Source organism: Cercospora beticola, chromosome 5 (genome assembly GCF_033473495.1).
Source record: "Cercospora beticola chromosome 5, complete sequence".
In the NCBI taxonomy this organism is placed as follows: Eukaryota; Fungi; Ascomycota; class Dothideomycetes; order Mycosphaerellales; family Mycosphaerellaceae; genus Cercospora; species Cercospora beticola.
The window spans coordinates 275,181-290,874 of NC_088939.1; the positions used below are offsets into that span (position 1 = coordinate 275,181).

Genomic DNA, 15,694 nt, shown 5'->3' on the forward strand with positions numbered 1-15,694 from the left:
TCGTGCCTGCTCGCCCGGCGGTGCGCTGAAGTGGAGGGAGGCATTGCGGGCAGTGACATGAGCCTCTAGTCCTCGCAGCCCGCGACAAGAGGCTCAGCATTATCGATCCATGGTCGTTTCGTCAATGTGCAGCAGCAAAAGATGGTGATGGCATCGATCTGAAGTTGCGGCGACGCGGATGTCCGAAGAAACGCCGTCCCACGACATTCGGGCACGCGCTCCGCAAGCAACGACGAGTCACTCTGGACTGCTCCTTCAGGCAGTGACTGCTGGGGAAGGACAAGTTGCGATAGAAGTCAACAGAAGCATCGCCAAGTCTCTCCACGCGCGCCCTATCACCACCACAGTCATGTCAGGAGAGTACTCGTAGCCGCCAAACACGCGTCTTGCCGCCTGCACGCTCATTCACTTCGACGCCCAATGCGTCTTCGCGCCATTTGCAAGATCGAGGCGCAGATGCTCCACATTGCTCCCAATGCATCATGTCCAAATTCTTTCGTTCTGGCGCTTCAAGTGGGAGCAGTTCGAGCGAGTCTAGCGAGGATGAAACTGAGGAAGTTTCATTAGAAGTGTCACGTAACAACAGCCAACATGTTGACGACGGTCTATCTCTGGACGCCCTGGCTATCGATCGGCCCCGCAATGGATCGGCGACACAGACCCGGGAGATGCTCATCCACGCACTGCTCGAACAAAATGCAAGGGACCGGGTTCTCAAACAACGAGAACGAGCGGGCAAATCCGTCAACGACAAGACCGCTATCGAGCGCGAAACCCGCGAGCAGTATCACAATATGGTCGAAGGTTTATCAAAGTACAATGTAGTCTCCCATGGCTTGGACGACGACCATCACGCTGCGATGAGGCAACGCATCGGCGAAGGTCTCGACCGTATGGCTAGCACGCCGCAATCATCGGCACCCGGAGCCGTACCAGCAGCCACGCAGCTGCTGTTGACTGATGCGATGCCTCGCGGTCGCGTATTCGAACCCGGTAGCCCTGCGAGCCTTCTCGATAACGTGGCTCTTGGCATTTCTCCCCAAGTGCAAAGCAGATATATTCAAGACTTTGAAGAGATCAGTGTTCTTGGCAAGGGAGGTTTCGGAGAAGTACGTTTGACCTCACGTGAACTGTCTTTAGACATGCCGACTGACCTTGCTTAGGTATATCAAGTCCGACACAAACTCGTAAGTCTACCTCGGCAAGCACACCTTCCTCTGGAGAGGCAAAAGCTTCCTGACCCGCGAGGTTGGCTGCTCTCGGCTTGCCACGAGGCAAGGCTGCAATCACTGCTCTTTCAGGGCACAATTGAAGATCTTTGCCATTGGATGTAGCCTTGAAGCAGATTCATGCTTTCGTCTTCCGGAGGAAGGATGACCAGCTTCTGCCCACAGCAATTACTGTGGTGCAGGGATTATCGCAAGACGTGTACATTTGCTGATGAATAAATAGGACAATTGCGTCTATGCAGTGAAGAAGATACCGATCCGAGACTCCACCGTGCGACGTATTGCTACCGGAGGCAAGGCAGCTCTCGATGAACTGCTAGCTGAGGTCCGTTCTCTATCCAAACTTCAGCACCCAAACGTCGTTCGTTATCACAACAGCTGGGTGGAGTGGACGACTAGAAGCGCTTTCGCTGCATCCTCGAGCGAGGTACATCACCAAGAAAATCGCAGCGTGGTATCTGGCGCCGAGGAGTTCTCATCGCTCGATGCTCTGGAGCGGGTGAGAACTCAAAGTGACACGAATGAAGACATCGGCTTCACTTTCGACCTTAGTCAGTCGAAAAAGTCTGCCGTCGCCACTGAAGCAGATGTGGAGTTCGAAGGTCATGCCACGAGCTTTGAGCTCACTTGCTCCGTTACGGACCTCACAAACGGCGCTATACTCGCGACAGAGCCCACACTGGCGTTGCACTTGCAAATGAGTGTACATCCTATGACGCTGGCCGAATTCCTTGCACCGCCACAGACTGACACCCTGGCCAAGCCTTTGGCGCACTGCTTTCACATGGAACCATCTATCCGCATTTTGCTCGCATTGCTCGACGGAGTAGAATATTTGCATGCTGAGGGTATAGTCCACCGCGATCTCAAACCGGCCAACATTTTCCTTAGGCATGAAGGAAACCCAAGAGGAATGCATGGTTGTGTGGACTTGTCGTCATGTTCCGATTGTCGACAAGGTAAGTCTTCGTGCATACACTCTCCGGCCTGTTGTGCTGACATGTGTGTGCAGGTGGGACTATTAACCCTGGAACTCTGAGTGTTTGCATCGGCGACTTCGGCCTTGTCACACAAATCGCGGAACCCGAAGCTCCTCCATCACCTGCTGTCACAGCCGTAGGCACCGAGATCTATCGCCCAACGAGCGCCACCTCTCCAGCCAGCCCTCGACTCGACATCTTTGCACTCGGCATAGTCGCTTGCGAACTATTATGCAAATTCGGTACGCAAATGGAACGCCGAGAAACTTTGCAAGCGCTTCGAAAAGGCTCTTTCCCACAGAAGTTTGCTAGCTGCGCCGGACGCCATTCTGCTAAAATCAAAGAATGCGTTGCCGCTATGTTGAGCGATGATGTTGGTGCGATACCAGACCTTAAGAGGCGATTGTCGGATTTGCTGGAGCAGCAACAACCGCAGAAGATCATCGATAGCAAGGAGGCGCAGAGAAGATCTAGTACATAACCACGCCACTTTCGCTTCGTATGACTACGCATTGACTACCTCAAACCATCCAGAATAATGGCCAGCAAGAACACTTCTATCCTCACCGCCTGAGCGCATGGCTGCAGCTATAATCCCCCGTCTTGAGAGAAGGTCTCTGCTTATCCATCTGCCTTTTGAGACAGTCCCCTCATCTCAAAGAAAGCACTTGCCAAACTCCGTCGACAGCTTCGGGCCACGCGGGTTGCGATAATGCGATGCCAGACTCCTCTGTTTCTCCTTGCTGTTCGTGGATCCGAGTAAACATAGCCCAAGCCACAAGAAAACCCTTTCATGGTTGATTTCCACCTCATATCACCCACCTGGTCGTCTAGAATCTCGCTGTCGCTGGCTCGAATGGATTTGAGATAATTCATGGAGTCGAAGCGCAAAGAAGACCACGATCCAATCCCTCGGTCTTCCCCAATGGACCAATAATTTGGCTTCCAAAGCATGTTTCTTTGATGAATGACTACTTCTCACTGTTGGACAGCAGCGTGAACGAATTGAGAGTCTGGAGACATGAGACTCAAGCACTGACAGCACAACAGTTACATTATTACAGCTTTTGGTACAGTAGACGACAAAACAAACAATCATACAATCAATCATGCTCACCCATCTCTTCAATCTTCCATCTTTTTTTGTGATTTTCCATAATCATATCTGCCAAATCTCATCTCTCGATCGTGCAAAGTCGCTGTTGCGGACAGCATGAGTTGCAGTCGTCGACAGAGAAAGGTGCACTGAAATGCAGTTTCGAATGCCCAGCCCAATCCCGCTGGAATGTGCGATAAGCGTGGCGTAGCTGTGCAAGGACGCCTCATTGGTGAGGCATGTTTGAGTACAATGTGAAAAGACGATGCGGTGATCCGGTCGCAGACCACGCGGTGAGATATGCGATGCTTGCGTCGGGTGAAAAACAAGGTAATGCTGTGCGGAGAATTCGATGTGGCCAGTTCAGGACGGATGCTGCTCCGGATGAGATACCATAATGGTAGCCAAAGGGACTGCGGTATATCCTGAAAGATGTCGCAATGGAGGAGAAGTATTGTGTGGAGTGGGCAGGCTTAGGCGTTGTTGCCCTTGCCGCCCTTGATCCAGTCGCGTACGCCCCAATGACGCTTGCCCGAAGGACTGTTCGTCTCGACCATGTCGTCGCCGACTTCAGACGGCGTGGGAGAGGTGACCTTGATGCCGACTTTGCCAGCCAAGGACTCGAACTTGCCCTTGGTTGGCGAGGGTCCCTTGCGGGGGCTGTGCTTCTTGCTGTCGCGGCGCGCTGGAGTGCCAGTTGGAGACGTAGCCGGGGACATTGCTCGTGGGGACGTTGGTGGGCTCGTGATTCCATCGAGCGACGCCTCTCTGAACCGACCACCGGAAGACATGCGAGTGTGCACGTCGCTCGTGACTCGCTGCGGAGCTCCTGAAACACCGGCAGTCAGCTGGCTGGCTCGGTGCGGGAGGGTCTGAGGATCGATCGTACCATCAAATTGCCCATGAGCGAAGAATCCAGTCGTGAGTGCAGCATTTTGGGAGGTGCCGGCGGATCTCCACTCTCCCGGTGTCATCACGCGATTCCCTGGCCATTGGTTGAAGAGGCTTGACTCGATACTCCCCAAGCTGGTGACACGATTCGAAGGAGTGGGCATGCCACCACCAGTGCCCAAACTCCCAGAGGCAATGCTCGCAGTGCTGAGTGTGGCCGGTAGCGTTGGTCTCGCGGTCTGCAGGTGCTCCGATGTACGCTCGCTGGCAATCTTGCTCTTGATGTCATTATTGCCCTCTGACATGATGCCTTGACGATCCGCAGTAGCGTTACGCTGCGGAAGAGTGAGGCCAAGACCTGGGAGCTCAATCGTGGGACGGCTCTGCTGCTGCTTCTTGGCCCAGGTGCCGAGGTTCGGCATGGTATCATTGAACTGCGAGCTGTTGACCCCTGACATCAGGAGTGCATTCTCATTGTGTGGTGCGATGATGGCTTGCTTGAGGCAATCAATGCTGTTGGTGTTGGTCTCGAACGGAGGACGCGATGCGTTCATAGAGTGCTGCGCCGATTGCAATGCGCTCGCAGAACGCGATGGGACTGCCGGGCTGGGGCGGCGCGAGATGGACTTCATCGGGCTGCCGCTGAAAGGCGCCGAGGAGCGAGCAGGCTTCGAACGTGATGCAGATGCCTTCAAGCCATCACAGTAGCCGTTCAACCAATCGTTGCCACATTCCGGTTGGAAGCTTCGACGTTGCAGTCCACACGTATAACCGTCAAGCCACTCAGGAGACTTGTCTTTCAAGTTCACAGCGCCAGTGTCTTCGGCGGAATTGTTTGTGCCCGTTGGCGACGACGTAGGATAGTGAGCAGCCTTGCCTGGCTGCTCATACACGAAAGGATAGTCCCGCTTGTTTTTGGGGCTGATGTTGTTCATTTGCCGATCAGTAACCCCCGAACGGGTTTGCTGACGAGCAGGCTCTGCAAGCTTTGCTGGCTGCGGTGCGTGTGTGGCGGCTGCGCTGTAGTACACCGGAGTACCTGGTGGAGCAACGGGCGCGCGCGACTCGTTCGTGTCGGGATGACGTGGCTGATGGACTTCGCGGCTGGGAGTGTTGAAGTTGGCATGATCATCCTCAGGATCCTCATTCTCCTTGTTGCCGGACTGGGTATAGACATGCTGGCGTGTCGAGTGTTCGCGAGGATTGCGTGGAAAGAAGTCGGCAGTTGCAAAGCTGGAGACACTCGAACTGTGCGTGAGAGCATCTTTCTTGACTGGGCTGATTGTGTCATCAGTCGCAGTCGATGACTTCGAGACACTCTCTGGGAGAGCAGGCAGCTTGTGTCCAGGGGATTGGGCGGCACCCGCACGACGCTCGACACAGGAACCATCAGACGAAGCAGTCGGCTTGTAAGCTGGACTGGTAGGATTGAGCTTCGACCTCATGTTGTTGCTGAGTTTAGAGTTTGGCGCTGTGATGGGAACGGCGTGTGAACGCTCTGCCGCATCGGCACGAGATTCCGAAAATGAATGAGCACCGTCACTCTGGGGAATGTTGGCTGGTACCGGTGCCATCATGTTGCTCTGTGACAATGCAGGAGCAAGACCTTGAAGTGGCGGTGCCATTGCTCCGTCGAAAGGAGGCAGCTGTGGAAAAGCATTTGGTGGGCCGTAAGGCCAGGCCGTGGCACCGTATTCCTGCACGGAGGAGGGTGCTGGGACTAACGGAGCACCAAAGGCCGTCTGAGCGGGGCCAAAGGCAGGAGCGTATGGCGGTGCGGCAGAGTTGTTGACCGAGTTCGCCTGGAAGTAGGGAGGAAGACGTCCGCGGCCAGGTGGTGATACCGAAGCTCTACCCTGCAGCGCGCGTGGCGAAGCGCGACCCAGTGCGACCGATGGGCGGTTCAGCGCATTCAAAGACTTGCGAATCGTGTCCAACATGCCAACAAGCTGCCTGCGTCGCGCGAACAGACGGTTCCTCTCCTCTCTGGACATGTCTTTGCCGAATTTGGCTTCGGTCTGGTCCAAGGCCTTCGACTCTTCCTGCAAGCGGGTGCGCCTAATGCTTTGGTTAGCGCTGCCAAGGAGACATTTGCATTGATGTTGAACGTACTCAGCTTCCAGCGATTTGATCTGCGATGGCACTGAAGGATCTGGAGCAGGGATGGGACTGCTTGTGGCACCAGCAACCTGAGAGGATGAGTGAAATCGTGGCGCGGCTGGACCCTGTGAAGTTGGTCGCCCAGCGAAATTGAGGTTGGGAGTATCGTCGCTGTACAACGCGACGGTGCCGTCGGCTGCCATCGACAGTGGCATGAGCGTGTTGTCAATGATTTGAAAGAAGTTGCCCTGCATGTCGTGGATGACGTTGCCGTTCTGGTTGACGGGCTGGATGAGTTCCTCTGGCCGGCTGTGATAGCGCTGGTTGGGCGCGAATTTGATAAGCCCTCCGTTGACTCGAATCGCACTGTAGCCGTAGCGGGGCTGGCACAGTGGCGACTGCTCAGATGGAACAATTCGACCACCAGCAGTGACGCGGATGTGGCTGGGAGAGCCGTGGTTTTTGACAATGGCTTCCACAGCCTTTTTCTTCAGCGAAGGGGTAGGGGACCGGCCAGGCTTGAAGATGCCGCCGCGGAGAAGCTGACCGTTCGAAGCGATCTCGCCGAGAACTGCTGGGTGAGGAAGGGCACTCACGGTCGGCTGGTGAAACGTGTCGTGAGTGGTGAAGGAGGAGTTCTCGTTGTTCGATCTGCTCGATGGCACACGGAGGCTGCTGTTGGTGGATTGCCGTCCGCGGAACGAGCGAGCAGTGAACGACTTTGATCCACGTAGGACGTGCTCTGATGGCAAGCCGTCAGTGATCATGTGCAGGGGTTGAATGGAATCGTTCAGGGAGTGGCGGGATTCAGGGGAGTCAAGGACTCGGGCGATGAAGCGCATGTTCGCTGCCACTGCCTCGTCCATGACGGTGGTCGTTGGGGTAGGTGTTTCGGGTAGGTGCAGGTAAGAAGAAGCACGTGGAAGTGCGGAGCCTTTTTGAGGAGGGCAGCCGAACGCGTGCCGAGTGAGCTTCAAAACAATGGACGCGCTTGGCCTATGAGAGCCTCAGGAGGCAATGCTGCCGCAACGGCCGTGCAGAAGAAAGTGAGGGTTGATTGTCCAATCATACCTTTGACAAGTTCCGCGTCTTCCCCTTCGTGTTCCTCGATGGACTCAGACAGCTTAGGCTGCGATTGAGTGTTTCTCAGGCGATGCAGTTCTTCAGCCGAATAGACACGGCGCGTGCTCTTGCAGGCAGTGTTTGTAGCCATGGGGATGGAACCCGAGGGAGTGGAAAGTTCGGCCGGGCCGCAGGTTGCCTGGAGGCTTGGTTTCGGCAGGCCGCAGTAAAGTGGAGTCGGTAGCTGTTTGCGTGCTGTGCCAACGACGATCAGCTTCTCTCCACGCGGCATTGACGAGTGTCACCGTTCCACACTCACAGCGAGGGTTGTATGCGAGATCTGCAGGCCGGTTGGCAAGTCGACTGATCAATCAGAGTCCAGGACGAACCTTTGCGAGACGCCAGGTGAGGATCGAAGCGAGCGGTGGCGGCTGACGGTGAGTTGGGTGGCGGAGGCAAGCCGTGGCCAGTCAGTATGAAGAAGTTGTCAATGGTTCCGGAGTTGCAATGAAGCGCGATGGGACAACGAGAGACGAGTGGTTGGAATGAGGTGCTGCAGCGGAGCATCAGGGACAAGAGGACAGTGTATTGGCCGAGCACTGCCTCTTGCACTGCCCGACGACGAGTTGCAAGAGCATGTCGAAGGGCTCGAGTTGGAGCAAGAGTTGGCCGGCCGTGCAGGTCAATCAGGCGGCAGCGTGCACCGACACGTAGGGAAGGCGCTCGACCCGAAGCAGGACCCGATCAGGAACCCGCAGCCACCGCCCTTCCTCGTCGACATGGAGCCGAACCACGCGCAGGAGAGGTGAGGAGCAGCCGCCGGCATGCAAGTCAATTGTTGGGTGAGAAGATCCAACGGTCTAGTGCTCAGTTGCTCTTGCCATCGCAGGGAGATGGAGACGCACTGCGACCCTCTCACTCTGCAACTGAAATTGGTCTCAATCCGGGTGCATTCTTTTTCATTCGTACTGCACGATCATGAGCTTTCCACCAGCTATGCCGTGACTGACCTTTTGCCGAGGTGGACGTACTGCGACCGAGGCATGATGCAGCCACCAGAGCCTAGAAGCAACCCGACTATGGAACTTCTGCGCACTCACCAGGCCACAGATCCAAACTGGCACACATCTCTTCTGCGAGGCGAAGGCACCGAGCTCTCGTGCACCTCCCGTTGCACACCGGCGATTACTTTACCTCCTTCGACGTCGCCGCGCCGGATGTCCAATCTCTACATACAATATGATACATGCCCTGAAATGCCCAGCGCTCACTTGTTCTTCGTCTGCTTGTACGTGAAGCGTTTCCGGGTGCTAATTTGTCAGCAGGGAGGAACGAGCCAATGTACAGCGACCAAGAACTTACGGAGAGAACTCTCCAAGCTTGTGTCCCACCATGTCTTCCGTAATCCGCACGTCGTGGTATATCTTGCCATTGTATACTTGGAAGATGAGCCCCACAAAGTTGGGCAGTATTGTGGCACTTCTCGCCTGTGTCTTGATCGGCGGTGTCCTTTCACCTGGCTTTGGTCGCACGATTGGCAGACTTCGCAGCTGTCAGTATACGCGCAGGAGAAATTGTCGCGGTCGCGGGTGATTCGAAGGTGGGAAGGAGGCGTACGGAACAATGTGCGGTCCTGCAGTTCGGGGTCAGCGCTGCCAATGGTTTCAATGGCGCAATCATCAAGTACTCACCCTTCCATACTGATCGCGCCAGCAGCGCCGCTGTAGACCTCATCTCATCGCTCTGTAGGGCGTCAACAATGGCAATGTTCTTTCGATTGACGTCGAGCGGAAGAGGCAAGCGCGACGGGCCTTCCCGCTCACGTGACCGCGCGTAAAAATCGCGCTGCTTCGCGCAGGCTGCCGTCGCCCCTCGCCCAATCACCGCCACAGATGCTCAGATGCTTGTCCTTCGTTTGACCTTCACTCGCGTTCATCGCGCATTCGCGTAGGCACTTCTGCTTTCCCGTTTGCTCGTCTTTCAATGTAGTCTCCTACTTGGGACCTGCTCACTCCCGTCCTCTCTTCAACACATCGACCGGCATCATGCCGTCTCAACAAGGTACAACACCGAGCCCATGCCAGTTGAAACTCGAAAGAATCAAATGCTCACCAAAGGCTTACACAGCAGCCGATACGATTCGCATACTTGTGGCCACTGACAACCATGTCGGCTACAATGAACGCGATCCCGTTCGTGGCAACGATAGCTGGCAGACTTTCGACGAAATCATGCAGCTCGCCAAGACTCGCGACGTCGATATGGTTCTCCTCGCAGGTGACCTTTTCCATGAGAACAAGCCCTCTCGACAAGCCATGTACCAAGTCATGCGAAGTTTACGCGAGAACTGCTTCGGTGACAAGCCGTGCGAGCTGCAGATGCTGAGCGACAGCAGCGAACACTTTGCTGGGTAAGCACATGGCACAAGACGATCATTTGAGCCGGACTTCTGCTCGACTCAGCATGATTGCAGTGCTAACACATTGCAGTGCCTTCAATCACGTCAACTACGATGACGAGAACATCAATGTGGCCATACCAGTCTTTTCAATCCACGGCAATCACGACGACCCTTCTGGCGAAGGGCACCTTGCCGCTCTTGACATCCTTCAAGCTGCGGGATTGCTAAACTACTACGGAAGAACACCAGAATCAGACAACATACATATCAAGCCGGTCCTGCTTCAAAAAGGGCAAACCAAACTTGCTCTGTACGGCATGAGCAACGTTCGTGACGAGCGACTCTTTCGGACATTCCGAGACGAGCAGGTCAAGTTCTACCAACCATCGCGACAAACAGGAGACTGGTTCAACATCATGAGCGTGCATCAGAATCACCATGCATACACTGAGACGTCATATCTGCCTGAACGATTCATCCCAAGCTTCATGGATCTGGTCATTTGGGGCCACGAACACGAGTGCAAGATTGAGCCTGAAGAGAATCCGGAGATGGGCTTCAAGGTCATGCAGCCTGGCTCGTCAGTGGCAACGTCACTCGTCAAAGGCGAAGCCGTTCCCAAACACGTTGCCATTGTGAGCGTAACTGGGCAGGAGTACGAAACCGAATCTATCAGATTGAAGACCGTGCGGCCTTTCATCGTCAAGGAGATTGCATTGAAGGACTATCCCGAAGCGTGCGAAATTGCCATGTCTAACAAAGCCGACAAACGTGGTGAAGTGTCCAAATTTCTCGCCAAGATCGTCTACGAGCTCATTGAGGAGGCGAAGCAGGAGTGGTATGAGATTCAAGACGAAGGAGATGTGGATGAGGAGGATGAGCCTCCAAAGCCAATTGTCCGGCTTCGGGTCGAGACAACACCACCTGAAGGTGGGACATTCGACGTTGACAACCCACAGCGCTTCTCTGGACGTTTCGCAGACGTAGTTGCGAATGCTACAGATGTGGTACAGTATCATCGCAAACGCACGGCTATCGGCCGGAAGAAGGTGGATGCTGATGTACCCAACATCGACGATCAGCAGTTCGTCAACAAGAGCGGGGCCATCGACACGGCTGGGGTGCATAAACTGGTCAAAGAGTACTTAGGTATTCAATCTCTGAGCATTCTCCCCCAGAACACCTTCAGCGAGGCCGTCTCTCAATTTGTGGACAAGGACGACAAATTTGCAATGCACGAATTCGTTGATGAATACCTGAAGAAGCAACAAGATGCTCTGATGGAGACTCAAGGGGACCGCGAGGGCGGCGAGCTGATGGACGATGACTTGATGGAGGCGACCCTCGAGAAAAACCGCCAGATCCTTGAAGAAGCGCACGATAAGGGCGAGCGTAAGACGAAGAATTGGAAGGCAACTCGAAACCCCCGGCCAGATGACTGGGATAGCGATGAGCAAGGGCAATCTTGGGAGGACTCTATCTTGTCGTGGATTGGTCCTGAAGGAGCCGAAGGTCAGGAGGACAATGACGACGACGACGATGCCGCGAGCGTTGCGTCAAGTGCTCGTCCCGCAAGAGGGCGAGGCAGTCGGGGCGGCAGAGGTGGCAAAGCTGCGGGTGGTACAACCCGTAAGACTACCGCTGCTGCAGCCAAGAAAGCCCCAGCAAAGACAACGACAGCGGCTCGTGGCAAGAAGAAGCCGGTATCGGATGACGAAGATGTGATTATGCTCGACGATGACGATGATGAGGCGGATAACGACAGTCTGCTCTTTGTGAGCCAGGCTTCGCGCACGCAGCGCTCGGCCAGTCCACCGAAGAAAGCCCCAGCACGTGCAACAACTCGCGGCAGAGGCCGAGGCGGAGCGGCGGCAAGCAGAGTGAATGGCACACAGCAAACGCTGAGCTTCGGCACGCAGCCAAAGACCACGGCGAGGGCGAATGGCACAGCCAAGCCGGCAGCGTCGAAGCGCCGTGAGCCTAGCGATGACGAGATCAGCGACGACGATGCCTTTGAGACACCGCCCGCTGCACAGAGGAGTACGAGGACGGGCAGGAGGTGATGACAGCGGGCCTGGTCGTTTGAGGGACACAAATACAGAGGAGAACGGACTGGTTTTTGCATTGCTCACATTTTAGCGTAGCACAGCGTGGCGCGGGGCGTTTCATGGTTGTCACTAACGACTTCGTGGCATGAACATGTAGATACCGCCTGTTTCCACAATGAATGCGAAGACGACGGATACGCGTATAGCTTTTATTCTCAGCAAAGTGTGAAGTGTCTCGCTGCTTCCATAAGCGTTGTGTGCCTGAGGGTGCCTTACAAAGCGGGTCTCTGACGGCATGTTTGAAGCTGTCTTGGTTGCCTCCCGTCAAACACGCGCCGCCATCTCCCACCTTCGACGCATCGACAAAGCTGTTGGCTCTTTCACCATCTCACAACTGCTGAACCGAACAAACAGAGACATTGCACAGAACATTTGGAGAGGGAGTGGAAATCGGTGCAGGGCAAACACAAGTGGGAGTGGGAGCAGTGTAAGGTCCACCAGTCATTACTGCTGCTCTTTCGCCGTCCCGCACAACGTGCTGCGCCTTGCTCGACACTCGCTCATATGAAGAGACCAGCAGAGTCTCCTCCGCACGAACACTCCGACGCCCCGCCCCAGCAGAAGCGATCCATCTCCGAGCCGCGTGCAAACGGGAACGGCACGATGAGCACGCCCATGGACGTCGACCATCCGCAGAAGGCTGTGCAGCAGCTGAAGGAAGCCAGCAACGGCCATGGCGAGATTGATGAGAGTCTCTACTCTCGTCAGCTGTACGTGCTGGGCCATGAGGCCATGAAGCGTATGGGCAGCAGCAACGTCCTGGTCGTGGGTCTGCGCGGCCTTGGTGTGGAGATTGCAAAGAACATTGCCCTCGCGGGCGTGAAGAGCTTGACACTGTTCGACCCGAAGCCGACGCGGATCGAGGACCTCTCGTCGCAATTCTTCCTGCATCCCGAAGATGTGGGCAAGCCTCGCGCCGATCTGACTGCGCCGCGCGTGGCCGAGCTGAACCCGTACACGCCTGTCTCGGTCCATCAAGCAAAGGACCTGACGAGCGATCTGAGCCAGCTCAAGAAGTATCAGAGCATAGTTTTGACTGACACTCCACTCAAAGACCAGCTCACAATCGCCGACTACTGTCACGAAAACGGCATCTACATCACGATCACCGACACTTATGGTCTCTTTGGCCACATCTTCACCGATTTCGGAAAGAACTTCACCGTTGGCGACCCCACAGGCGAGAACCCGCTCAACGGCATCGTCGCCGGCATCGATTCGGACGGCCTCGTCTCTGCACTCGACGAGACACGCCACGGCCTGGAAGATGGAGACTTTGTCACATTCTCGGAGGTGGAAGGTATGGAGGCTCTCAACGATGGCACGCCTCGCAAGATCACGGTAAAGGGACCATACACTTTCCAGATTGATCTGCCGGCGAATGCAGGGCAGTACCAGAGAGGAGGACTGTATCAGCAGGTCAAGATGCCAAAGATCTTGGACTTTGAGCCACTGAGCAAGCAGCTGAAGAAGCCTGAACAGCTCATTTCCGACTTTGCCAAATTCGATCGCCCCGGACAGCTCCACGCAGGCTTTCAGGCGTTGCATGCGTTTGCCGAAAAGCACAACGGGGAACTGCCACGAGCACACAATGATGAAGACGCCAAGGAGGTGCTGAAGCTTGCACAGGAGATCAACGAGCAGTCGGAGGACAAGGCAGAGTTGGACGACAAGATCATCACTGAGCTTTCATATCAAGCACGTGGGGACCTCTCACCCATGGCCGCATTCTTCGGAGGTCTGGCCGCGCAAGAAGTGCTCAAGTCGGTATCTGGCAAGTTTCACCCGATCAAGCAATGGCTGTACCTGGACTCGCTTGAGTCACTCCCGACATCCGTCAAGCGATCGGAAGAGCTGTGCAAGCCAGTTGGTTCACGATATGATGGCCAGATTGCAGTGTTTGGTAAGGAGTATCAGGAGAAGCTGTCGAACGTCAAGCAATTTCTCGTCGGGGCTGGCGCCATTGGTTGTGAGATGCTGAAGAACTGGGCAATGATTGGTCTCGGTACTGGGCCACAGGGCAGGATTTGGGTGACCGACATGGACCAGATCGAGAAGAGCAATCTCAACAGACAATTCCTTTTCCGACCTAAGGACGTCGGCCAGCTCAAGTCAGAGTGCGCAGCTCGTGCTGTGCAGGCCATGAACCCTGATCTTACGGGGCACATTGAGATGCTGAAGGATCGTGTGGCGCAAGACACGGAACACGTCTTCAACGAGGAATTTTGGCAGAATCTCGACGGCGTCACTAATGCTCTGGATAATGTGGATGCTCGTACCTACGTCGATCGGCGATGCGTCTTCTTCCACAAGCCTCTGCTGGACAGTGGCACTCTCGGCACCAAAGGCAACACACAGGTTGTGCTGCCTCGTCAGACAGAGTCCTACTCCAGCTCGCAAGATCCTCCGGAGCAGTCATTCCCAATGTGTACGCTTCGATCATTCCCGAACCGCATCGAGCACACCATCGCTTGGGCCAAGGAGCTTTTCAACACCGTTTTCACAGCGCCGGCAGATATTGTCAATTCGTACATTACGCAAAAGGACTACCTGGGCACCGCGCTCAAGCAGTCCGGAAACGAGAAGCAAACTCTCGAGACATTACAGGAATTCCTGGTCACCAGCAAGCCAAAGTCTTTCGATGATTGCGTTGAGTGGGCGCGTCTACAGTTTGAGAAGCACTACAACAATGCCATTCAACAGCTGCTGTACAACTTTCCTAAGGACAGCAAGACTTCATCCGGTCAGCCTTTCTGGTCGGGGCCGAAGCGTGCTCCTGATGCGCTCACTTTCGATCCCAACAACGAGACGCACTACAACTTTGTTCTCGCTGGTGCCAATTTGCACGCCTTCAACTACGGTATCAAGCAGACCACCGACCGTGATTACATCTTGGGCGTTCTCAACCGCATGATTGTGCCAGATTTCAAGCCTGATCCTGGTGTCAAGATCCAGGCCGATGACAAGGAACCAGATCCGAACGCGCAGCCGTCTGGAGCCGACGACGACAATGCTCAGCTGGAGAAGATTGCCAAGTCTCTGCCTCAGCCGAAGCAACTTGGCGACTTCCGCATTGAAGGTGTGGAGTTCGAGAAGGACGATGACACCAACTTCCACATTGATTTCATCACCGCCGCGGCGAACCTTCGTGCGGAGAACTACAAGATCCAGACGGCAGATCGACACAAGATCAAATTCATCGCTGGCAAGATCATCCCCGCCATCGCCACGACGACGGCCCTGGTCACCGGCCTGGTCATCCTTGAGCTGTACAAGATCATCGATGGCAAGACGGATATCGAGCAGTACAAGAACGGCTTCGTCAATCTGGCGCTGCCGTTCTTTGGCTTCTCGGAGCCCATTGCTTCACCCAAGGGCAAGTACCAGGGCAAGAATGGAGAAGAGACGATCGATAAGCTGTGGGATCGCTTCGAGACGGAGGATGTCACACTGCAGCAGTTCCTCGACGACTTCAAGGAGAAGGGTCTCAGCGTCACCATGATAAGCTCTGGAGTGAGTCTGCTGTACGCCAGCTTCTACGCTGCGTCCAAGAACAAGGACCGCTTGCCGATGAAGTGAGTATTGACCCTTTCATTGCTGATGTTGACAAAGCTAACATGATATCGCAGGTTGTCCAAGCTCGTGGAACACATTTCGAAGAAGAAGATTCCCGAGCATCAGAGGAACGTCATTTTCGAGATTACTGCTGAGGATATGACGGAGGAGGATGTCGAGATCCCGTACGTCATGGTGAAGTTGGGTGACCGCCAGTAGACGCCGTTCAAATGAAGCCCGGACTGGGAAGGCATAGACTTGCTTTTACTCCC

General features: G+C 55.1%; 6 protein-coding genes across 6 annotated transcripts; 4 read left to right on the top strand and 2 right to left on the bottom strand.

Moving 5' to 3' along the window:
- Window positions 1–482: 482 nt before the first annotated feature.
- Window positions 483–2,690, top strand: RHO25_007356 (uncharacterized protein; the record flags this gene model as incomplete). The annotated part of the gene is made up of 4 exons (XM_023599547.2): window positions 483–1,109; window positions 1,164–1,187; window positions 1,453–2,188; window positions 2,242–2,690. The coding sequence occupies 4 exons, from the start codon at window positions 483–485 to the stop codon at window positions 2,688–2,690; spliced, it is 1,836 nt and encodes a 611-aa protein (XP_023449720.1).
- Window positions 2,691–3,778: 1,088 nt separating this feature from the next.
- Window positions 3,779–7,509, bottom strand: RHO25_007357 (uncharacterized protein; the record flags this gene model as incomplete). The annotated part of the gene is made up of 3 exons (XM_023599548.2): window positions 3,779–6,254; window positions 6,309–7,038; window positions 7,368–7,509. 3 exons carry the CDS (start codon window positions 7,507–7,509, stop codon window positions 3,779–3,781), a joined length of 3,348 nt encoding a protein of 1,115 aa, XP_023449719.1.
- A 394-nt stretch (window positions 7,510–7,903) lies between these two features.
- RHO25_007358 (uncharacterized protein) lies at window positions 7,904–8,167 on the top strand (the record flags this gene model as incomplete). Its single annotated transcript, XM_065602937.1, has 1 exon — window positions 7,904–8,167. The coding sequence occupies one exon, from the start codon at window positions 7,904–7,906 to the stop codon at window positions 8,165–8,167; it is 264 nt and encodes an 87-aa protein (XP_065459009.1).
- Window positions 8,168–8,625: 458 nt separating this feature from the next.
- RSM19 (mitochondrial ribosomal small subunit component) lies at window positions 8,626–9,057 on the bottom strand (the record flags this gene model as incomplete). The annotated part of the gene is made up of 3 exons (XM_065602938.1): window positions 8,626–8,668; window positions 8,721–8,900; window positions 9,050–9,057. The coding sequence occupies 3 exons, from the start codon at window positions 9,055–9,057 to the stop codon at window positions 8,626–8,628; spliced, it is 231 nt and encodes a 76-aa protein (XP_065459010.1).
- A 346-nt stretch (window positions 9,058–9,403) lies between these two features.
- On the top strand, window positions 9,404–11,822 carry RHO25_007360 (uncharacterized protein; the record flags this gene model as incomplete). The annotated part of the gene is made up of 3 exons (XM_023599550.2): window positions 9,404–9,419; window positions 9,486–9,768; window positions 9,848–11,822. The coding sequence occupies 3 exons, from the start codon at window positions 9,404–9,406 to the stop codon at window positions 11,820–11,822; spliced, it is 2,274 nt and encodes a 757-aa protein (XP_023449155.1).
- A 549-nt stretch (window positions 11,823–12,371) lies between these two features.
- RHO25_007361 (uncharacterized protein) lies at window positions 12,372–15,641 on the top strand (the record flags this gene model as incomplete). The annotated part of the gene is made up of 2 exons (XM_023599551.2): window positions 12,372–15,442; window positions 15,497–15,641. 2 exons carry the CDS (start codon window positions 12,372–12,374, stop codon window positions 15,639–15,641), a joined length of 3,216 nt encoding a protein of 1,071 aa, XP_023448609.1.
- Window positions 15,642–15,694: the final 53 nt, after the last annotated feature.